At 46.2% G+C, this 24470-nt stretch overlaps 1 protein-coding gene across 2 annotated transcripts; it reads left to right on the forward strand.

The window, feature by feature from the left end:
* The first annotated feature begins 1163 nt into the window (after window positions 1-1163).
* On the forward strand, window positions 1164-23450 carry setd1a (SET domain containing 1A, histone lysine methyltransferase). Of its 2 annotated transcripts, none has more exons than XM_079520269.1 (21): window positions 1164-1451; window positions 2664-2808; window positions 2909-3007; window positions 3269-3539; window positions 4955-5082; window positions 5251-5513; window positions 5741-7439; window positions 8131-9117; window positions 9363-9530; window positions 10883-10967; window positions 11071-11213; window positions 11947-11977; window positions 12191-12389; window positions 12583-12626; window positions 12739-14063; window positions 15626-15983; window positions 17340-17521; window positions 17826-17936; window positions 18127-18246; window positions 18452-18589; window positions 21177-23450. In XM_079520269.1, exons 2-21 carry the CDS (start codon window positions 2671-2673, stop codon window positions 21348-21350), a joined length of 6663 nt encoding a protein of 2220 aa, XP_079376395.1. In that variant the 5' UTR covers window positions 1164-1451; window positions 2664-2670; the 3' UTR covers window positions 21351-23450. The 2 variants fall into 2 exon arrangements, with proteins under 2 accessions (XP_079376395.1, XP_079376394.1); XM_079520268.1 differs by lacking the exon at window positions 1164-1451 and adding an exon at window positions 1473-1841.
* The last annotated feature ends 1020 nt before the right edge of the window (window positions 23451-24470 follow it).

Genomic DNA, 24470 nt, shown 5'->3' on the forward strand with positions numbered 1-24470 from the left:
TGTCCTCTAAGTGCAACATTCAAGAATGTGGCCTGCATTTCTCTCTACTCCAGTCTGTAACATTTGATTATGAACACACAGTGTCTGTTATACCATAGTACTAATCCTGTTGAGAAGGATGAGGCCTCAACTCATCTTAGCCACGATGCAAAAAAGTTAAAGGAATCCAACCTTTGACAATGGTCTTCCTATTGTCGAAACGTTGGTTTCCTGTATAACTTTTAATTAATCCTTCAAGTTCTCAACATTATTACCTGCCATGGTGCAGCAGTAGTCTACCTTATCAACACGTGTGCCGCGCACGCTCTCTCCTTTGTGTTTGCCTGACAATACAAGTAATCCCACACTCAAATCTTTATTTATGGCATTCAATTGTAGATGCTGTCTCATCTTGCTTGGGGATCTCTGTCCCCTTTTCCCCTTGCCTATGCCTTTTTGGCACTGGCAGGGAGGGCGGTTTGGACAGACACCAAAAGCAATACATTGACCTGGCAGCAAAGAATGCTATTAGGCCTACCATACTGTACATTGGAAGTCCTCTATCCCTCTTACAGTTTTACATTGGCTGAATTAACTATATCCAGTACACTCCTCTAGACAAATGTCATTACAATATTAAGAATAGACAACAAGACTTTTGAAAGGTTTGGCAACCACCCACACATGGATTATTTTGGCAACTATACCTATACCGGTGTAGTTTGGTAGTAAATTTGAACTTGTAGCAATTAGCATAGTAGTTCTTCCTTTCCCACCTCCTATCTCTCTTTGCACTTTTTTCGGTGTGTGTGTGTGTGTGTGTGTGTGGTTGGAATTTTAAATATATTTTATGAAATAGCGCTCTCTTGTGGAACCTTCCATAAGAGGGCGTCTCAATATCCATTTTAGCTATCTAGATTCTATTATTTTGCAAAAGAACAGTAGTAGGCCAGGGAATTGAGGCAATTTGAGGCTATGGGGAATTAAAAACCAGGTCAAAACAATGCAAAATAAATGTAACAAACTAAATACTGTTGTAAATCTCTCCCTGAGGAGAATAAATCACATTGGGAGTTGGGACAAAACGACAAAACGCATCATCAGATTATTTTTAGTGGTATGTCCCTTTAACGCGGCGAGTGACGTTTGCAGCAGACGTTGTTGCCTTGTTGTTGCACAGAACGGTCTCAAGAGGGCGCGCGATGCGCCTTGTCTTTTATGTGTTGGAGTTTTCAATCAGCAGATTCACTCAGATTTGTTAAATATCGCCTTGGCGGTTGTATTGTATAAAACAATGCTATACGTTTATGTAAGGGAAATGAGGACGTATGTATCTTGTGAGGTAATATTTTCAACCTCGTACACGTCAATGTGACATGTTGACAGAGTGGCCTTTGCACGAAAAGTGCTGCTGACGAATCGAAGGCTGCGTTCTCTCAAACACTCCGATGGAGAACAGGCGAGGCTTTCAGGTTGGTTACGCGATGATGGCCGCCCGCTCAACAATATTGTGATTTTTTTAGACGAAAACAATGGCCGCGCGGTCACGCCGAGGCTCATTGTCGCAGTGAACGTTAACCGGAATGATATTGGCACCCTTTTATTTGACCAGTTTCGACCGGGGCTCGAGTCGGAGGCGCCCGCCTTTCTGCTCCGGGTTCAGTGTTTTTCTTAGTCCGTCTTCAGGCCTACTAGACTAGAGGAGCTGGCAGCTACACTTTAGCGGCGGGTTGCTACTAGTCCTGCCGGATGAGCGGGCGATCGGCGTGAAAGACGCGGGGTGGGTCGCAGTGTTTTTCAGGCTGCGGGCGTGTCAAATAATCCCGTCCATCGTTCCAGAGAAGCGGATATCGCCACAGATGGTACTGATCTCATGTTAATCCGTGTTGCGGCGGCTCGGCTCTCCCCAACTTGCTTGTGTTTAGTTAGCGGCACCGAGCTAATGTTAGCTAACATAAACTTGCCCTCCTAGTAGCCACACCAAGGAGGCAACGCTGGACCGGACAGCGTCTCCTCAGCTATCCGCTTTAACAGACAGAGTGTACCCCGGGGTCTGCGTTCATGTGTGCGTGATTTTACTCGCGTTTTATTGAGCAACGTGATTGTTTTTGTTGTTAGCTTTCGGTGGTACGTGACGTAACGCTGCTCATTGTTTTGACAGCATGCTGCGTCCCGGTAGAGCGCACACTGACTCGGGTTCGAACACCGGCTACTATCAGAAAGGGAGGGCGACGACACGCATTCTCTTCTATGTTTTAATTTAAACCGACCTTTTCATAGACCATTATGGAAGGACTTGTTGTTAATGTGTGTTATGCAGCGCAACATTGTGTTAATTTCGCGCGACACACAGTATTAAAACGTTATAACGTGTTCATATCACGTGTGTAATGTCCGTATCTTCTCGTATAATCTACAGAGCTACAGTCAAGAACTCGAGTAATGTAGCAGCTAAAGCCTCGTTTATACTACTTGAGTTGCATGCTGGTGTTGCATGCAGTAAATAGCAGATATACAACCTGCTATTTACTGAGCGTGACACCAGGCAACTCAGTATAAATGAGGCTTTAGACTTACATCGTGGAAACAGTGGTGTTCTAATCGCTTATCCTGACACACTGTATAACTATGGTATTAAAATATATTTCTACCACATCTACACTTATGTTTACTTTTGCTTTCAGTTGTAGGATGGATCCAGACGGCGGAGCAGAAACACAAAGAGCTCTCAGTTTGCAGTGGAAGAGCTACAAGCTTGTCCAGGATCCCGCTATCCGGAGGGTTACACAGAAAATATACAGATATGATGGAGTGCATTTCAGTGTTCCAGTGAGCTGACCCATACCCACACACACACATTTCATGTTTTTTTGTCTATATGCATATGCAAATATTGATTGGAGGTTTTAATTTCAAACAATTTGTCTAGGACTCTGGGTTTCCACCAGTGGGAGATCTTCGGGATCCTCGACCTCGTAGAATCTGGTCCAGGTACACAGAGATGTCCCTGCCGGTGCCCAAGTTTAAAGTGAGCGTAACAAATGAGCAAGTGTTTTCACAAAATTCCAGAAGTGCCGCACAATATTGTGAAACGTTTTCTTTTTGAGTGGTGCAAACCACTCCAACAACCAGCTTTGTCTGTATGTTTGTGTACCTGTGTACGTGTTACCATGGTCACTGACATTACGTCAGACCACAGCTGATCAGGCTATATAAGACCTTGCACCACTCAGTTCACACGGGTGTGATTTTTAATAAATCAATTGATCGATCATTCTTGTCTTTTCAGCTTGACGAATGGTATGTGGGACAAATACCACTCAAAGAGGTGACCTTTGCTAGACTCAATGACAACATCAAAGAGCCCTTCTTGGCAGAAATGTGCGCCAAGTTTGGTGAGGTGGAGGAGATGGAGATCCTGTTTCACCCTAAGACAAGGAAGCACTTGGGCCTGGCCAGAGTGCTCTTCAAGAGCACTAGAGGAGCCAAGGACACAGTCAAGCACCTGCACAACACCTCTGTCATGGGCAACATTATTCATGCTCAGCTAGACATCAAAGGTATGATCTATGCTTGTCATGTACATAGTTCATGTAACTTTGAGTCTGAGATTTCTCAGCCATCGCTGCAATACATCGATCCTGATTCCAGCTATACCAAGCTCACAACGTGTTGCAGATGGAGCAAGCATACATTAAGCATTAGTCTAACTGAAACATTATCTGTCTCATTGTAGAACGTAATACTGCCTATCAACTTAATATGTATTACTCAATTTAGCTATATGCTGTATGTTTGATGGTTTCAGCTAATCTCATCAAGTCAGCAATGACCGTTGTATTTGCAATAATGGATGCTTAGCCTAATTGAAGTTTATGGTTGACTGTAATAATGGATGTGCACAACTCAGAACTTTCATGGTCAGATAGGTTGTTGGGTGGTATCTGGTATGAGAAAACAATGCTGTATTCAGGTTACAGTATGTGTCTACAGGCTTGGTTATTAAGTCTACTCTTGTGTAGAGCATATGCCTTTCATGCAAAAGGTTGTGGGTTTGAACCCTGCCTGGGGGCGACGTCAGCAAGGGCATGCGGTTGCAACGTGTTCCTAGCGCCAATTCAAATGGCTTCACATCTGAGCCAAGTCTCCTGAGGAGGCGCGTCTGAAGCTTGTCCTGGACAGGAGTCTCCAGACGTAAAAACCAACAACTCAAACAACTCTTTCCTGTACATCTCCTGCTTTCATGATGTTGCCAGGGGACAAAATTAGTGCTTGCCAATCGTGTTTAGATTTCCTCTTCGGCTGGTACAGAGACTAACCAGACTAACCTCTGGTGTGTTGAAGAATTAGGAGCCAACCAAGCCTGCATTTTTTTAAACTTTCATACAAGAAATAACTTGATCGTTCGTGTGTGTGTTTTTTTCCCTTCTTTTTTACTCCGGTGCAGGCACTTATATACAGTACATGAAGTCTCTGTGCATGCACGTGTGTGTGTGTCAGTGTCAGTCAGTCAGTCATAGCATGAGATAACACGTTGTGCTTATAGGACCAATCTCACCGGGAGAGTGTCCAAACGAGTATATCCAGAAACAGTAGGCAAGTGTACTACTAAATCATTATCTTATAAATGAGTTAGGCAGAGATTTCACTCGGTGGAAATAAAGGTGTGAAGGAACCGCCGTGATCTTAAAAGGAGACGCGTGCCAAATTTACAAGATAGCAATGCCTCAATGCAAAGCGGTGGTAGCTTGTACATCAGTTATTTCTGGAACACCACTACATTCTTACAGCAGGGCTGCAGATTTGAGAGAGAGACACACACAGTTGGGTTTGCTCTGGCTAGTGGCTACTTTGACTTTAATATTACTTTTAATATGTTTTTTTATAATGGTCGGTCAGGTAAAAAACAAAAGGTTTTTCTGTATCCGGGATCAATAATGGTTTATGTTCTTTTTCTTTGTCTTATTTCTTCCAGGTTCGCAGAGGCAGAAGTATTATGACCTTCTAGTGAATGGCTCCTACACTCCACAGACTGTGCCCCTCGGTGGCAAGCCAGCTGTGGCAGAGCGGCCAACACCTCAGCCACCAACACAACCTGACACGGTAGAGTTTAGACTTTAGAGCATAACCAGTCACCCTTTACGCTTCAATGATTTGAACTGTCTAAAGTTACAATTGGGAACAAATGCATTGTTTTTTTATTTATAATTATTTTTAAATAATATTGCAACATTGGTGACTCCGTTTTCCCTTTTTTCTTTTTTTTTGCAGTCATCAGATATCAGGCGGAGGCTCTCCAGTGACCTTGTGACGGTGGCTGCAGCAGGTGTGCAGGCCCTCACACCTGGGAGCATCACTCCTTGCTCCACTGACACAGGCTTCAGTGAGCCGCGTCTGGACACGCCGCCCTCCTCTATGGCGGGGCCCTACACTCCAGGCTCCTCTGCCTCCTCCCAGGGTGGTGGGACACCCTACACACCCCGTTCCGGGGGGACTCCTTTCGCACAACAAGACTCGGGATACACTGGTGGCAGGTTAGTCACTCAATGTACAGGTACATTCTACACATGTCGTGTTGTGCATAATCAGGCATGCAAAGTGCAAACCTTTTTTTTTTACGTGATCTGTGTGATGCATTTGGAAAATAATATTTATTTATTGAACTGGGATAATTTTCCTGAAGTTTTAAACCACACCCGGGAGATATATTATGGACAGGGAATAATGTCACATTGATTTTCTATTCTTCTTTCTTTTCTAGACACCCTGGCTACAATGCTGGTGCTTTAGGCAGTGGCTACCCTCCCCAGGACATGCTGCCCTCGTCATCGTCCTCTTCTACAGTGTCATCATCCGTCGGGGGATACAAAATCGCCCGCTACACTGAAGACTCACAGGAATCTTCAGTGTACCACAGAGGTCGCCCCATGTACCCTCCCACTGCCTCCTACCGTCCAAACGAGCCCCCATGTTACCCCGCCTACCCCAATGCTGGAGGGCCCGGCCCACATATGGCGCACCACTCCTCGATGCCTCCTCCGCTCCCTGCCTCTCAGTACGAGCAGCCCCCGCTGTCGGACCGAGACAGGGACAGGGAGAGGGAACGCGACAGAGAATCGGGGGCGCGGTACGGGGGCGCGGCCGGTGTCACCTCCAGGAGGTCGTCTTACCACCAAGAAACGAACACTGCTGTCCCCTCCAAGTACCACGCTCATCACTCCCACCACCACTCGGACCGCAGGGACGAGAGGAGCTTCCGGCGAGACAGTCACGGCTCGCGCACCGGGGACCACCAAAGGCACCGTAACCACCACCACTCCCACAACCACCACAGCAGCAGCAGCCGGAGACGCAGCAGCCACGACAGGGACAGCAGGGAACGAGATAGAGACAGTGACTACTCCAACAGTTCAGACCCCAGGTACAACTCTAACTCCCACCGCTCCTCCTCCAACAGCATGTCTCCTCCCCCGTCGTCTAAAGAACCTGCCCCTCCACCGCCTCCCCATGAAGCACCTGCGTCAAGTCGCCTCGGAGGGGCCGGCCCCGGGGAGCGGGGCTCTCATTCTGGGGCCGGTGGGGACAAGGACTATCACGCGGCTCACCACAGCACCCTGCCTCCGCCTCCTCCCCCGCCGCCTCCCCCGCTCCCGCCAGCCTCTGTCATAGCAGCGGCCGTGGCCGAGACACTTGGAGCCATGGACTTTAACCAGGACAGCCCGGCACGGGAGGAGCAGTGGGCCAAGCCTAAACGCCGTCCCAGCACCCCGCCTGCTCCACCGAAGACCCCCCCACCCTCCTCGCCGCCCCATTCCTCCTCCGTTGCTTCCTCCTCTACCTCTCCTTCCTCTACGTCCTTACCGCACAATCTCCCCTCCTCCACCGTCCCGGCCTCTGCATCTCCTCCACCACCACAACGGGACTCCTCTTCTCCGGAGCCAGACTCCACCAATGAGAGCCTGCCGTTTGTCTACCACAGCAGCAGCCTGGACTCTCGCATTGAGATGCTCCTGAAGGAGCAGAAGGCCAAGTTCTCCTTCCTCGCTTCGGACGAGGAGGAAGAGGAGGACCGGAAGGAGGAGAGGCAGAGGGGAAAGGCAGCAGGCGGCGATGGAGCAGAGCGAGTGGGAGGCCCCGTAGACGGGACGGGAGAGCGCACGAGTGGGAGCCAGAGGGGCGAGGACGGGGATAAAGACCAGCAGAGGCGGAAAGGAGAACGCGACCGAGATGGACGCAGAGGGAGGAAACAAGGAAAGGATGGAGAGGGCAGGAAGAGTCCCACTGTAATTGCTCCAGCCACACCGTCGTCCTCTACTTATTCTCACCATGTCCCTGCCTCAGAGGACCCCCAAGCCCAGGCAGGGCTCCGGGCTTCAAAGGAGGAAGCTCCCCTGGCTGGGTCTAGTGACCCACGGAACAGAACGGGGGCACACACGCCACCTTACAATGGACAGAGTCAGGTAGGAACCAAAAGTCATGAATAGTGTATGTGATGAGAATGGAACCAAGGCATGCAACCAATTCCTTTTCTCTGTCGGCCACAGTGGCCCCGATTTAACTTTATTATTTATTGAACTTTATTACTCTCAAGAATATATGTTACACTGATACGTACAGCCAGGTGTACACATAAAACGGTTGAGACATTTATGGTTATGATATGTTATGTTATGTAATGTTATGTTATGATAGTAAGCCAAACCTTGACCTTTTAACATATATAATGGTCAGCAAGTAGTTACAGCTGTTTGCCTGAGTAGGGCAGTATTGGATCAGGTTGGAACTAGGAAACAGGGCTGTGGAGCCTAGCAGGTTAGTGATATAGGGTAGATCTTTGTCTACTAGTGTGCAGAAGGATAGTATTGATGTGCATGTCTAAAACCTTTCCAGTTCCTGGGAAGCAACTCCATACATGAAAGGATGAAAAAACACATCCACACTTTGAAATTAAGCTCCCTTTTTATTTGCAACATTTATTTTCAACCAAGAATATGTCTAATACAAGCATTTGCCTGAGAAAGACCATTTTGGTCAAAGGGAGTTTTAAGTTCGGTGTGCGGAAGCAGAATAATGTTTTGTCATCTTTTGATATCGTCTAGTCCCAGCTGTTTTCCTTCTCCAGGAAGTCCTCACATTATGTTTTCCTTGCAGTCGTCCCCTCGTTCCTCCGGGGAAGACATGGAGATCTCCGAGGAGGAGGAGGAGAACACCATAACGACGGTGACCACCCATCAACCCTCGGCCTCCTCTGCCTCTTCCCCCTCTTCGTCCCAGGCGGCCATATCTTTGCAAACGACAGACCCCTCTTCTTCACCCGCACCCATCTCTGACTCCACGCAGCACTTTGGCACCTCCATGCACCCGCCCATACCCTCCTACCCCCCTCACCTGCCACCGCCCCCTGGTTACTCTCTGCAGCCCCCACCGCCCCCGGGCATCCCTCCGCTGGCACACATGGAGCTCCACTCCGAGTATCCGCCTCCCATGCCCCACCACATGTACGACTACGCCACCTCCCTGGAGCTCATGAACCAGTACAGCGGCGGTGCCCCCATGTCCTTCCAGATGCAGACGCAGATGCTCAGCCGCCTTCACCAGCTCCGTATGGCGGCGCCTAACGGGGAAGCGGGCGAGGCCGTCCCTGCGGACTACGGCGACTCCTACCACCTCCACTCGATGCCTCCGCCGCCCCACACGCACCACCCTTACATGGACCAAGAGGGGGGAGTAGTGCCTGCCGGCCACTATGACCAGGACCACCGCTACATGCCACCACACATGTCCTACGCCTACTCCGACCCTCATGGCGGCGCTCAGATCCCGCCGCCCCACCACGGCATCCCACCCCCCCTCACCAGTTGGCCCCCGCATGTCTTACCCCCGCACTATCCCTCGTACATGCCCCCGCCTGGCTACGGCACCATGCCGCCTGGTGAAGGAGATCAGTACCGGGCCCCAGGTGAGCAGATTCCCGTGCTGCCTGAGAACCCCCACGAGGCCACGGTGCAGATGGTTCTGTCCACGCTGATCCAGGAGATGAAGAACATCATGCAGAGGGACCTGAACCGCAAGATGGTGGAGAATATCGCCTTTGCCACTTTCGACGAATGGTGGGAGAGGAAGGAGACCAAAGCCAAGGTTAGGGAGGAAGGAAGTTGTTATAATGGGAAAAAAGATAGTTTTCCTCAATATAACACCAGTGTAATGATTGACATCATAATCTTTAAAGTTTCCTTGCACAATGTAATTTATAAGACAATACATGGATAATATCTCAGTGTGTCATTACCACACTTGTAGCTTGGGGTTGGAACAAACCGACATACAACACAGCTGTCATAATACTGGAAGTATTTGTTTGATTTGTGACCTTTTGATCCCAGCCTTTCCAGACAATGGTGAGGGGTGTGTCTGCCTTGCGGGACGATGAGAAGAAAGAGGAGAAGGCCAGCCGTCCCCGTGAGCCTGTCATGTCTCTGGTAGACTGGGCAAAGAGTGGGGGCATGGAGGGCTTCTCTCTGCGAGGAGCACTACGGCTGCCATCTTTCAAGGTAGAAACACACAACAAAGCAGTGTTGCCCATACAAAGACTACCACAACAAAAATAGTCTAAACTCCCTGTTCAGTTGTTAGCTATCTATAGCAAGTTAATAAAACCAATTGCCTCGGCTCCCTCCCCCTCTTTTGCTGTTGGGGACCCTTTTTTGGCGCTCGTCGACAAAATCCGTGATCAGGTTTTGCTCGCTGTGTGTGAAAGGCTCTGCGATACTATGCGGCTGTGATTTCAGCGCTTGCCGATGCCTTCCTGAGCGTTTCTAGATATCTAGGTTTGCTATTTGTCTCTGTCGCCGACTGGAAATCGTACAGTATAAACCGTCTGTCTGTATCGATAGATGGATATCATATTATTCCATGAGTAAATTCAGGTGTCATATAATTTTTTCTAGGTCTATATTTATATTATTGCTGTTAAATAATGTTGATAAAACCACGTTGGAATCCGCAGGCATGCTGCGGACCAGCGCTACTGGTGTTATTATGAAACGCATGCGCTCTCTTTCTGTGTGTGTGTGTGTGTGTGTGTGTGCGTGTGCGTGTGCGTGTGCGCGTGCGTGCGTGCGTGCGTATAAAACTATAATATTATGTATTCTAATATAGATTGGAATTAAAACGCACGCGCGCGCGCGCGCGCGCGCGCACACACACACACACACACACACACACACACACACACACACACACACACACACACACACACACACACACACACACACACACACACACACACACACAGAAAGAGAGCGCATGCGTTTCATAATAACACCAGTAGCGCTGGTCCGCAGCATGCCTGCGGATTCCAACGTGGTTTTATCAACATTATTTAACAGCAATAATATAAATATAGACCTAGAAAAAATTATATGACACCTGAATTTACTCATGGAATAATATGATATCCATCTATCGATACAGACAGACGGTTTATACTGTACGATTTCCAGTCGGCGACAGAGACACACGTGTGTGTGTGTGTGTGTGTGTGTGTGTGTGTGTGTGTGTGTGTGTGTGTGTGTGTGTGTGTGTGTGTGTGTGTGTGTGTGTGTGTGTGTGTGTGTGTGTGTGTGTGTGTGTGTGTGTGTGTGTGTGTGTGTGTGTGTGTGTGTGTGTGTGTGTGTGTGTGTGTGTGTGTGTGCGCGTGTGCGCGGAGAGAGACAGACATCCGTGTCCTGTCTCGTTATCGCACACATATCACAGGAAACGTGCATGCTTTCGTGAAAGGACAGACGTCGGTGATGCAATACTATAATATTATGTATTCTAATATAGATTGGAATTAAAACACTACATGACCAATTACTGGAGCATTAAAATAAAATGAGAAATGTTGTTTCTGGTGCTCCAGGTGAAGAGGAAAGAGCCTCAGGAATTTGCAGAGGGAGACATGAAACGGCCGCGACCCTCCACTCCGCCAGACGAGGATGATGAAGGTTTGAGCCTGTGTTTACATCAGGAAGGACAGTGTTGGTTGACCTCTTGTGGGTTTCTTAAGACTTTTCTATTATTATAAATTGTTATTATTATTATTTCCAGGTGCAGAAGACCGACGGTCAGAAGGAGACAGGCTGGGCAAAGAGAGGGACAGCAAGAGGAGGAAAAAGAAGCCGAGAACTCGTAAACCCTGGGAGCTGGACAGCGAAGGAGAGGAAACCTCAGATGGCTCCTCCACTGAAAAGGTATGTGTTGATGTTGATGTGAGCTGGCACCAGAGAGGGATAAAAGTAGAAACAAAAACGAGAACATGCAGTCTGTGTAATGCAATTTGCCAGGTGCACGGCTCACCACGATTCACAATGAGAACATAACAGCTAGCACTCCGAAATCCTTCTGGTACTTTTAATTCATGGAGGCACGGATGCGCTTTGGCATCAAGCCTTCCTCAGTGTGTATTGTAATGTAGATCATTTGTGACAACACAGAAATCGGTCTAAAAATGGGCCTCAACAAAAATACATACATAATACACTGAGGCTCAGTGGCCTTGTGGTTAGAGTGTCTGCCCTGAGACTGGGAGGTCGGGGTTCAATCCCTGGCCGGGTCATACCAAAGACTCTAAAAAATGGGACCCAGTGCCTCCCTGCTTGACACTCAGCATCAAGGGTTGGATTGGGGGTAAGTCCCTGCGACATACTAGCGTCATGTCCAGGGGGTGTACTTGTACACCAAGCTGCCTCACGCTACAGAAACAGGAGATAGGCTCCTGCCCTATGGGCCTCATGGCTCGGCAAGGCTACTTACTTACACTGAGGCTTGATGACCTAACAGCTTAAGTTGGGTGTAGTCTGGTCTAGTGAACTGACAAGTTTTGAAACCCTTTTAAAATGCCAGTGTTTTCTCTTGTTGTTGGCTAGATGGCAGCATTTCACATTTTGTGCTCTGTATTTATCCAATGTCTTTTCTTTTTTTTAGGAGGATGAAGAAAGCGAGAAGGAATCTGATGGTAAATCACTTAAATTATTGTTCTTAAATGTCAGCTGAGTTACTCCACTTCTCTTGACCGTCATTTGCAGCTTTAGTTAGTTAGTTTCATTTATTGTCCACAATGTGGAAATTTGTCTTCGGTCTCATAAACAACAGTAACAACAAACGCGGGTGATAGTGTTAAGATTATGTACTGTAAAAATGTTTTCTTATTGATTGATTTTATTTTCAGATGACGCCCTTAGTGCTGACAGCGACGATGAGAGCCTAACGTCATCCTCCGACGGATCTTTGTCTTCGACGTCCTCATCTTCCTCCTCCTCTGAGGATGAGGATGATGAGGAAGGGGAGCCGCTCGAGAGTGAAGGGCTCGACACCATGGATGAGTCGACCATGGACAGTGCAGTTGAGAAAGAGGACGAGAGCGAGAGGTATGGATACAGGTCTTTCGTTAAGTGAAAGCACCTCCCCATTGATCACAGTCCATCCACAGATACCCCCCCTGTCATTTCCCCATCGATATTTCCGTGTCAAATATTTGCTGTAGTCAAAGTTATTTTCTTATTGGTGGCTTCTCTTTACTTTTGTTCATAATGAACGCAAATTTCGTTGTTGTTTTCTCAGGCAAAGAGCTGCAGCTGCTGTTACAAAAGCAGAGGTCAAATCAGGTGGGTCAGAGATTCTGTTAATGATGCTAACAATGATGAAATAATTCAGAATTTTTGCTACACAGGAAAGCAGTTAGTTCAATCAATTACATTTTCTATTGGTCTGTTTCAGGGGAAACGGAGGACAGCAAAGCAAATACAGCACCAGTACCCACCAAGCGCCCTCCTTCTCCCAACTACCCGCGTCCTTCCTCCCCCATTGTTCTCTTGCCCCCTCTCAAGAAACGCAGGAAGACTGTCTCTTTCTCCACAGAAGAGAGCGACATCAAAATGCCCATGTCCACTCTGCCGCCTCTACTGTCTCCAGTTGTTTCTGTCCCATCAGCCGAGTCTCCCCTCCTGTCCCTGTTATCCCCTGTCCCTGATTCCCCTGTCCCCGTTATCCTTACACCCCCCTCAGCTCAGCCCAGCCAAGGCATTCAGCTGCTCCCCTTTGCTTCCAAACCAGGCGAGGGAAATGCCCTCATTGTGCCCTCGCCTGGATGTGCCCAGTACTCAGACGAGTCCAAAAAGAGTCCCATCCCTCCCGTGTCTCTGCAGACCACTCCACCCAAATCCCCTGGCAAACGGGGTGTCGGCAAAGACTTCCCCAAATCTCCTCCTCCAGCCCCTGCCCCTCCTGTTATGGTGTGCCGCACGGTGCAGAATCTTCCTTTGGACCATGCCTCCATGTGCAGGATGGCCTACGAGGAGGCCCCCCCTCCTCCCCCAACACCTGCTGCCAAACGGCCCAGAGGCAGACCTCGCACCACCAGCCTGTCCACTCCCAAAGAGGAAGAGGAGGATGAGGACGAGTTCCAGCAGAGGCTGAGACTCAGGGAGCAGCTCGGGGCCTCCAGCCTCCTGCAGCTGGCCTCCGCCCCCACCGCAGACTTGTCCGTTCTGGCTGACGTGGCCCTGAAGATGGACCCCGACGCCGGAGACTCTGAGGAGACGGAGACGTCGGACGAGGCAGAGGAACAGAAGATGGACGAGGAACTTTTCCTGTCTCCGGTGCCGCTGACCCTGGTCATGAACCCAGAGGGCGTAACGGTGTTCATGGAGCACAACTACTCCAAACCCCCTGTCCTGCTTGCCCCAGCCCCAAAAAGGACTTCCTCCAAGCAGGACTCTTCTGTCCTGCTCCCTGCAGACCTCAACTCTATCTCTGGGGTGCTTGAAGCGCCTGAAGAGGTCATTGGGGAGGCGCTGCCCTCCAGGAGAGACACTGGGGACTACTTATCTGGGATGGATGTGCTGAGCGAGGCTGGTGACACGGCCAAGGCCACCGTTCTGTCTCCACCCCCCTCCAAGAGAAAGGGCATAGTTGACAAGGGCTTCAGAGAAAAGGAAAAGAGTAAGAAGAGGAGGAGGAAAGACAAGGAAAACCTAGACATACAACAAACCAAGAAGCAGAAGGAACGACCTGGCAAGAAACAGAGGAAACGAAAGCTAGATGTGAGTAGCACTGTGGGATTATTCCTGGCTATTTGCAGCAATATCGTTAAGACAAAAATAAGAAACCTTTATTGATCCCCAAAGAGAAATTCAGGTGTCATAGCATCGGTCAAAGAATGAAACGCAGGAGATAAAAATCTCTCTGTGTACATAATGTTCATCGACTCATTCACTTATTCAGTCTATCAATAAATATAAATCAATGTATGAATGGATATACCGTCTATGAACAAGGTATATATGTTTCATATATCTACTAACAGTCTATCAGAATATTAAGGTAATATAGAGTATGTACTGTCAACAAAAATGAATATATACATGGTCTGCTGACAGACTTCCAACAGTGAGTATCTGAATGAATTTATTTAAATGGTAAATGGTGCATTTATATAGCGCCTTTATCCAAGGCGCTTTACATTCACCCATTCACACACACATTCATACACTGATGGCAGCGGAAACCATGCAAGGTACCAACCAGCACATCAGGAGCAATTAGGGGTTCAGTGTCTTGCTCAAGGACACTTCGACACTAACTCTGGGGGAGCCCGGGTTCGAACTGGCGACCTTGCGGTTACCATCCGGAAACTCTACCCCTGAGCCACCGCCGCCCCGTCTACAAGTGAATACAATGCTCAGAATGCTGTGGTCTACCTACAGTATAGTGTATCACTGAGAGATGTTATGTATGTGTAAAACCTGGTTGTAATAGAATGATTACTCATTTACAGTTAGTAGGCCTGTTTACTGTAACACTCACTGGCACATGCAGTGAAATGATTTTTGACACATGTTTTCAAACACTAGATTACATTGTGCCTTTCAAAGACGACATATACAATTGGTTGCCTCAGTCTTCAGGGTGCATAGGGCTTGGCCGGGCGCTCCAACGAACACAATCGGCCGTGTTCGCGGGTGGGAAGCCCAATGGGGAGGGCTTATGTTTGTCGCTGCATTGATGATCCCCACAAACGGTCGCCTGTTCAGGGGGGGAGGAGGTGGGGAGGATAGCGTGTACCTCCACATGCGTTATGCCCCCCTAGTGAGACCTGTCGCTGTCAGGTGGAAAGAAGATGGTGGCTTGACGGCCTGGGTATCGGAGGAGACCCGAGGCTTTCTCCACCCTTCCAATAACTGATTGTGGGGGTTAGCAGAGATGGAGTACTCATGGAGAGGCTGGGGAATTGGGAGTTGGCTTTACTAAATTGGGACTTGAAGGGGAGAAAATGTTTTTTCTTTTGTCTTGACGGGGCATGTTTTGCGCAATAATAGTCTTTTCATTATGTCTGCCCTAGGATATATTATTGAAATTACAATAAAAAGATTTTGAAAAGGGAGAAAAAAAATGAAAAGAGAAAATTGGTTGCCTCAGGACCCGTTAGAACCTCAAACTGGTTTAGGACTGAATCCTGCCAGTACATTCCTCCTCTCAAAGGTCTCCCTCCTGAAAGAAAATGTATAGGGTTCATATTCAGGCCTCGGGTATGACTCCTCTTTAAGGCATTATCAAGAGTCTTGTTACGCTGTTTAGTTGTAATATTTCAACCTTCTCTGTTCAGAACTCGGACTTGGAGGTGGAGGTTGAGGTGGAGGAGCTAGAATCCGGAGAGCTGTCCAGCTCCGACACGGAGGACGAGTTGATTGAAGATGTGAAGAGGAAGAGCGAGCGGCTGTTCCTGCAGGAGGCGGGCGTGACGACAAACCAACGCTGGCCCAAACCTACCCCTGCACCTGAGCTTCCTCCCGTGAAGTATGAGCTGCGCAGCGAGTTTGAGCAGATGACCATATTGTATGACATCTGGAACTCTGGCCTAGACAACGAGGACCTCATGCTGCTCAAAACGACCTATGAGAAGCTCTTGCAGGATGACCACAGCACGGACTGGCTCAATGACACCCACTGGGTCACACATACAAATATCCTTTATGAATGTTTTACAAGAAACTGCTGCGTAATGAGTTATTAGGTGCGACCAGCTCTGTATTTGTACTTCATTTTGGACAGATAGCCTGATCGATGGAGTGGTGGTTTGTACTAGCTGTGAGGTCACCGCTAAAAACTGCTTCATAAATCTTGGGAAGAGGGAGGGCATGTCTAGGGATATCATCTGTCTACCTTTTATTGAAGCTTTTTCAGTTATCCAGGTGACACACATGGATTGAAGTTATCTGTATCCATGGTTGATTTCTGTCCATTTTAAGTCCAATGGAGTGAATTAATTCATCCTAGGTATCAACCTAGGATGAATTAATTCACTCAATTAATTCACTCAAAACAAAACCAAAAATGTCTCCAGCCCAGATTTGTTTTAAACTCGGAGAAATGATGTCCTGATTCTAAATCAGTTGTTCCTAAAGTGGGGTCTGGGGACCCCCTGGAACTCCCTCAAGGACCCCTAGGTCCTTGATGTACAAATGTTCCATTTGTACACTCTCAGAGTTCAATTAAGTTTGCTTTTACAATATGTATTGGGGTCCCAGAGATAGAAATGCCATGAAATAGGGGGCAGTAGTCTAATTGGGCCAAATGGGCAGTCTGCAGGCTAATGAGTATCATTTTGGGAGTCCTGCTTGACATGAAAAAGTTTGGGAACCACTGTTCTAAATCATTGTGTGTTTGGGAACCACTGTTCTAAATCATTGTGTGTTTGGGAACCACTGTTCTAAACCATTGTGTGTTTGGGAACCACTGTTCTAAATCATTGTGTGTTTGGGAACCACTGTTCTAAATCATTGTGTGTTTGGGAACCACTGTTCTAAATCATTGTGTGTTTGGGAACCACTGTTCTAAACCATTGTGTGTTTGGGAACCACTGTTCTAAATCATTGTGTGTTTGGGAACCACTGTTCTAAATCATTGTGTGTTTGGGAACCACTGTTCTAAATCATTGTGTGTTTGGGAACCACTGTTCTAAATCATTGTGTGTTTGGGAACCACTGTTCTAAATCATTGTGTGTTTGGGAACCACTGTTCTAAATCATTGTGTGTTTGGGAACCACTGTTCTAAATCATTGTGTGTTTGGGAACCACTGTTCTAAATCATTGTGTGTTTGGGAACCACTGTTCTAAATCATTGTGTGTTTGGGAACCACTGTTCTAAATCATTGTGTGTTTGGGAACCACTGTTCTAAACCATTGTGTGTTTGGGAACCACTGTTCTAAACCATTGTGTGTTTGGGAACCACTGTTCTAAATCATTGTGTGTTTTTGGGAACCACTGTTCTAAATCATTGTGTGACTTCAGCTGTTTCCCTTAACCTTTTGGCCTGCACTCACCAACTTACCAAACCCCAGGCGTAAGAAAAAGAACACGGCTGCCGTGCTTCGGCAGCATGTGACTGGCTGTGCCAGGAGCGAGGGTTACTACGCCATCAGCCGCAAGGAGAAAGACGTCTACCTGGATCTGGACTTACCTGAGCAGGTCATACAGGAGATGGAGAACGTCGACCTTGCGGTACGCCAGAACTCATATTGGTCTCTTTCTAACTGATGAGCATGTGCGTTTTCCGCCTGAAGATTTATGTGTGAGCAAGGTCCAATAATAGAGGATTTCATATTGTTAGTCAAATAGTCATACAGTGAAGTAATGTTATCATAATAAGGAGACGTGTTCCTCTTTTAGACTTTCTATCACGGGGAATGGCATCAAAGCAACCATGACACATTTTTTTGCCAGAGGGCTACTTTGGTTCGGTCTGTTTATAGCTATGTGTTTACAATTCATTGGGTTAATGACCCCCGTTTCTACCTCTTCTCAGGGCACTAACCGGGTGTTGTCAGAGAGACGCTCTGAGCAGCGCCGCCTGCTCACCGCTATCGGCACCCTGGCAGTCATGGACTCTGACTTGCTCAAACTCAACCAGCTCAAGGTACGGCCGACAGCAGCCATTACTGAGCAGATGCCAGACACCACTAATGTCAACACCTCTATTGCATGTTCATGTACTTGCAGCTCAAAGAAGAAGTGTTGCTTTGATAATTCCACGTTTGTATTTATTTTTCATACAATTGGGCTTGCTCATGTGATCAAATGTTATTGGTCTTTTCTTGTTTGGGCAGTTCCGAAAGAAGAGGCTTCGTTTTGGGCGGAGTAGGATCCACGAGTGGGGTCTGTTTGCTATGGAGCCCATCGCGGCTGATGAGATGGTCATTGAGTATGTGGGCCAGAACATCAGACAGGTACTGCTTCCAATTTGGAACAATTTTAGCTGCTAGTTTAAAGACTGTCTGTATGGATTTGAAATTATGTGTGTTTAATATGACAAGCATCCAGCACAAAGTGTTTCAATCAGTGTTTCATACTGTACAGTGGCAGTGGACATATATTATCCTCACGTGTTATTTTAGTGACGGTGCTGATGGACTGTGCTTGTTTCTTCTCTAGATGGTGGCTGACAATCGAGAGAAGCGTTATGCCCAGCAGGGAATTGGGAGCAGTTACTTGTTCCGCGTTGACCATGACACCATCATTGATGCTACAAAGTGTGGCAACTTGGCACGTTTCATCAACCATTGCTGCACTGTGAGTCAGCCACACACTCACACTGGAAGCTTACGCAACACATTGTCACTCACACCTACCAGGGATGCAAACAACTCTTTTTGGCAAATGTCACTATTGATTTCAACCTTGTTGTCTTATGTGAATCATCCAGATCATTGGTTCTTAACCTTTTGAGGTGATCTCCTAAAATAATCATCTTTGAACTGGGGACAGCCCACTCTACAGACACGGCCAATTGTGTTTGTGTAGACTGTAGAATCTACTGTAGCATCTATAGTGTAGATGCTCGACAGCCGGATGCACCACGGTGCATTTGAACCTCCGTGGTGGTGGGCAGGCACTACACCACATGAACGCCTAGAGAGCACTTTAAGTTCCCTTTTTTCTCTTTTGGGGTGGGGCGGTGGCTGACGGTGGCTTACAAGTGTGTGTGTGATCCTTTCATTTCGTTTGTGTAGCTGTGTTGTAAACACACTCCCTATCCACTCTCCACAGATGGCAAAATAATTCACTTTTGTTTGTTTGATAGAGAAATAGAACACACGCATGCTCCCATACGTTGTGTGGGGTCCTTGACCTTGTTTGAGAGACACATTAGCTGTCCTCGTAGGTCATGTTATAATTGAGTGCTCAGTTTTACGTTGGCTAGCTATAGAGCACCGAAGTCCTGACGTCACTGCCCTCTACTATCAGTAGAGGGCTATTCCTGTGTCTGAGGAATCTCAGGAACGCAATATGTTGACAGCTGGGCGTGACGTATATGCTCAGCGACATTGCATTCATATGTAGTTTCAAGGCTTTTGCGGTCACATTAATTCAATTTTCTCCAGAAACTGGCTGTATCAAATATGAATGGACATCATTAACGACGCACAGCCACTCCCCTGACAGAAAGGCCGGGGTGGTCGGTTTATTTTTCAAACACAGTTCTTATATGAAGCGACATAAAATCGCCCTATGGAGATTTCAATACAAATAAAAAAATACACGAACCTGTGTGTTGGTGCCCTCTACTGAAAGTGACGTCAGACTTTGGTGCTCTATGAAGCTGCAGCCATGATGATACCATTGATATTGTTGCTGGAAGTGGGCCATTATGTTCCACCTCAATCAGGCAGAAACAGCTTGTCCATTCTTTCAGCTTTTTCAGTTACACAATGACAATAGTCCTACGTACCAGCCCATAAACAATGTAGCATTTTACAATTTAATTTGGCAATCTACAAAATGACTTCACAATTATTCAGATCCAAGGACGATACTCACACGATGTGTAGCTGTAGCCGACTAGAAAGTAACCTAATGGCCCATACAGACTGTAGGAGTTTTAAAGTTGTCGGCGAGTCATCAGATCGTTATGTATTTCACACTACAGGTCATATCTGTGTGGCTTTCACACTAAACGATTGATAGCCGACTCGGCGTCACACACTGCAAGAGTTCACCAAGATGTGATCCAGACCCGATACATATAGGCTACATCATTTGTTTTTAATTTCTTTTTGACATCTCACCCACGTGACGCACGTGCAGGATGCTGTGATACAAGCACGAGACCGACAGGACGCCTGTCTCTGCGTGCACGCCACACACAGGAATAGCCAGGCTACACAGGGCGAAATGTTTGTGATAGCGATATAGCACGCGCGCACACACACACAGCGCACAAGGTCCAAAAGTTGTCTCTGCACTGTTTATTCCGATGCGGTTTTATCAACATTCAAGTGAAATGCGTTGGTTTTATAGACTATACAGCAACATTGCGCTAATATGTACGACACAGGGATTTACCCAAGGAATAAAGGTTATATATATATATATATATATATCTATCGATACAGTCGACGGACAGACAGACAGTGTCAGTGAGCGCAGCTGTCCTGTGCTCTCATTGGCTATAATACAGGCTTTCTCGGTGTGCGGTCGCAACCCAGTTCATACTGTATGATGTCCAGTCGGTGAGAGAGACAAATATCAAACCTGCTTCAGAAACGGTCGGGAAGGCATCGGCGAGCGCCTTTATCTGCGCTATATCTTCTCGCAGAGCCTTTCATACACAGTGAGCAAAACCTTGGCGATCAAAGCCCGATCTTGTGTCAGATCGGGAGTTTTGTCGGCGAGTGCCAAAAATGGTCCCCGACAACATAATCGGAGCAAATATCGTGCAGTGTGTACGAGCCATTAATGAGAGGTTTTTAATTTTGGTTGTTTCATCTGTGCATTTATCCAGTATTTGGCATTAAACATAAATGCGACTATATGGGAAGTCTTATTGTATTTAACATAATATGAAATTCACATACAATTTATCAAATTCTAATCGATCTCTTATTGATCTGAATATAATAATTAGTGATTCATGTAAGCCTAAAACAGGCATTTGGTCGCATTACCTATATGCCTATATGATATATAATAAATATCTTTGGATAGCTCTTTTACTTTACACCTTGTTAGGATTTGTTTGCATCCCTGATCTGCAGTTATTTGCTGAAGAATATGAGGACGGCACAAATCCCAGCCCTCTGTTATTAACATGCTTTTTTGTGATTTACTTTACTTGAGCCATCGTTAATAACTACTGTCATACCTTCCCCTTTCCTAGCCAAACTGCTACGCTAAGGTCATCACCATAGAGTCCCAAAAGAAGATTGTGATCTACTCGAAGCAGGCCATTGTGGTCAACGAAGAGATAACCTACGACTACAAATTTCCCCTGGAGGATAACAAAATCCCCTGCCTATGTGGAACCGAGAACTGCCGTGGGACGCTCAACTAAGCACTGCTCTACCCCTCTGTTCTTCACATATCGATGGGATGTAGAGTTTCCAACTAGGCCCCTTCCACCTCAGAGTGTAACTCGAAAAGACGGCCGGTATTATCCCCCATCCCGGTTTCTTCCTCCAGGTGGCCCCACAGCTGTCCTTATTGTATCCAGGAAACCTAGACGCACACACTTGCACTTTTCACGCACACTTTACATGTTCTTGGCAATTTCATGGGCCATTACTTGAGGGAGCTCTGGACCCTGGAGGGCCAGTCATTTGAGGGTTCTCTCAATCACCATTAAGCTGTTCTGTAGCAGTATTGTTGGATTGAATAGAATAGGATGTGCTGACCATCAGTTCCAGGCAGTCAGGCATGAGAAGTCTGGGTTTGTTATTTTTGTTCACTTTTCTTTTGTTCTTTGTACTTCAAACAAGTCAACAACCTTTTCAAACAAAACAATGGAACCTGTTAACACTGGTTTTGTTTGTTTGCCACCACCTCGCATACCACTTTGCTGATGGCAACGTTCTGTTCACACAGATCCACACACAGACACACAGGAACCGCAAATCAAGTTCAGGGTTTTTAATGGTGCCCGCCTGCCCGGTTCTAGGCACAGTTTTAGCGAAACAAACTCTTGATCAATTTAATTGGTCTTCATTTATGCAAGATGAAGTATGAAGATTGGTTTTGGAGCCTTTATTTTATTTTTTCATTTAATGGTATTAAATATTAATATTGTTGTTAGTGTTGTTTAGTTACATTAGCTGTAAGTATCTTACAGTAAAATAAGTCCCTTAAAACTATAGTGTGTCCCTCTGCCGCCTCCACTGTGCGGGACTCGAAGCTTTTGCCACAACCCTAATGTTTGGATGAAACTCAAGACCTTTTAATATTTGTTTTCAACCCCGTCAGGTTTTAGTCTGCAAGATTCGCACAAGTGATCATCTGCTATGTGTGTGCGTTTGTGTTTCTTTTTACATGTCCTCCAGTTTGATGCTCTTAAACCACAGACCCTAGTGACCGTATCGTCGCAGGTTTATGTGAGGAAAACTAGGAGCAAGATGTTTGAAATACTCCTGCCCCCCCTTCCTTGTATGTGTGCATGGTTACTGTTCCTTTCTGTATCTTTCTTTGAAACCAGCTAATGTTGGATAATTACTTTGACAGTCAGGGAAAACATTTTTCTCTCAATTTTCCATTTTTAGACAAAGATTTCAACCAAACTTCCTGCATACCCCAGACTGCGGTCAGTGTCCTTTATCCTAGTCTCTCGGCGTGATCTAAAAGTTTTTAAAGCCACACGCATTGGATTATGCGATTTCAGGACAATTTATAGGTCTAGTTTGTAGCTGATCTTAAACAAAACAAAAGTCTTCAGAAATGCTGTATTTCAAGTTTACCCATTTTCATGGGCAGTAATGAAAGCATCCCTCCCTTCAGAATTGGTTTACTTCAGAGCAAATCAAATGTATTGCTTACTGTGTGTGTGCGTGCGTGCGTGAGTTTGTGTGTGTGTGTGTGTGTGTGCCTGCCTGCTTTGTAATGGTCTAATCTTTTCTGATGACAGACAGAAGTTGTGTGCTGACCTTGTTTTGTTGAGATACAGGCAGGGGGTGTGTCCTGACGTTGTGATTCTTTCTTTCTCAGCCCTCATGCATACAACCGTCCCCAAGTTTATTTTAATATCTTTTTTCCCCCCCCCCCCCTTTTCTTTTGCTCCAAAATTTTAACTAACAACACTTTGATTTTGTACCCCTTCCAACCACTTGAACAAGAAGCTGTGTAAGATATTTCTTGTTGTAATGAAAGCTTCTCTGTACAAACCCAGCCCTCTTTACTACAGGATAAAAGGAAGAAAAAAAGTTCAAAGAAATAAATGTACATATTGTAGAGGTGTTTGTTTCTCGTAGAAACACACTTGATTCCGAGCTGTAAATATGTTGTTCCTTTTCCTCTTTGCCCATGAGGAGGAAATATGTACATACCTTCCAGTCAGTTATTTTTTATTGTTTTCTTTTAATTTGATTATTATTTTAATATTATTTGCAATATTTCTCTTGTATTAATGCGTTGGACCCTTTATTAATGGTGCATTAAACTATTTTTTAAATAACCGGCAAGATTCCTTTTTGTTTTTCCGGTGAAACAATTGTTGATTTCATGCCATGATGGAGCAAAGTAGGCCCATCTACTAAATGACATGTATTAGTAATACTATGTAGAGTATTAGCGGAAACTGCTGTTCCTCTCTCCACTGTCTAATGTGGTTTCCTGTGCAGACTATGAAATGGAAATGAAGAAAGAAAACCGATTTAAGCAATTAATTGAGGATGCAAAGCAAAAGGTCACGTACTGCAATGTGCTGTGACTCTGAGTAGGCTTCAATGCTGTCTAGCTATTATCCTATATAGCTATGCTGTACGTTGCAATGCATTGATTATAAGGTGTCACTGTTGACCTTAATTTAGCTACTTGTTTTAGTAGAAGCTTCTAACTCTTGAGTTGCCCACAACAAAGCGTAATAAATTATTTACTAGAATTCAAGGTTCATCCATTCAAGGCCATGATTGGCTTGTCAAGGTGAATTTACCTGCCTCCCAAGTCCCAACATCTGTTAATCTTCACCAGAGTGAGTGAGTATAATGGGCTATTTCATGTTGGGTTATTCACTATTAGTCCTAATAGGACTTTGTTAAATTTGATTTAAATGATTATGCTTGGCATATAGGCTACTGTAAGAATGGTAGGTCACTTACTGCCTTATGTGTGTCAATGTGGGGAAACTCAACTAGTCCAGATATCTACTGGTGACTGCCTTGAGCGAGGTCAAGGCTAGATTGAGGCCAGTTTATCTTCTATCTTGTGCAATTATTATATGACTGACCTTGGGTAGGCTAGATATCTTTCGTCGTACGACCACAACGAATAGCGAAAAATTACTAGCCCTCTTTTTTTTTAGAGAGAGAGAAAAAAAGGGAGATGTTTACATTTATTTTATAATATTGCAACTTGAAAATGAATATGTATGACTATAATTAATGACACCATGACATGCCAGGGGGGTTGTACTGTTGGCATAGCAACGTGTCCTGCCCACATGACTGCATGTGCTCACTACTGGTCGGTT

This window comes from Electrona antarctica (assembly GCF_951216825.1).
Source record: "Electrona antarctica genome assembly, chromosome: 14".
Lineage (NCBI taxonomy): Eukaryota > Metazoa > Chordata > Actinopteri > Myctophiformes > Myctophidae > Electrona > Electrona antarctica.

Excerpts from the sequence above, each read along its gene's own strand:
- setd1a (XM_079520269.1), top strand. The coding sequence starts at position 2,671 with ATGGATCCAGACGGCGGAGCAGAAACACAAAGAGCTCTCAGTTTGCAG. Across the intron at positions 3,540-4,954 it reads TGCTCAGCTAGACATCAAAG|GTTCGCAGAGGCAGAAGTAT; the intron begins GTATGATCTATG and ends TATTTCTTCCAG. Across the intron at positions 11,978-12,190 it reads AAGCGAGAAGGAATCTGATG|ATGACGCCCTTAGTGCTGAC; the intron begins GTAAATCACTTA and ends TTTTATTTTCAG.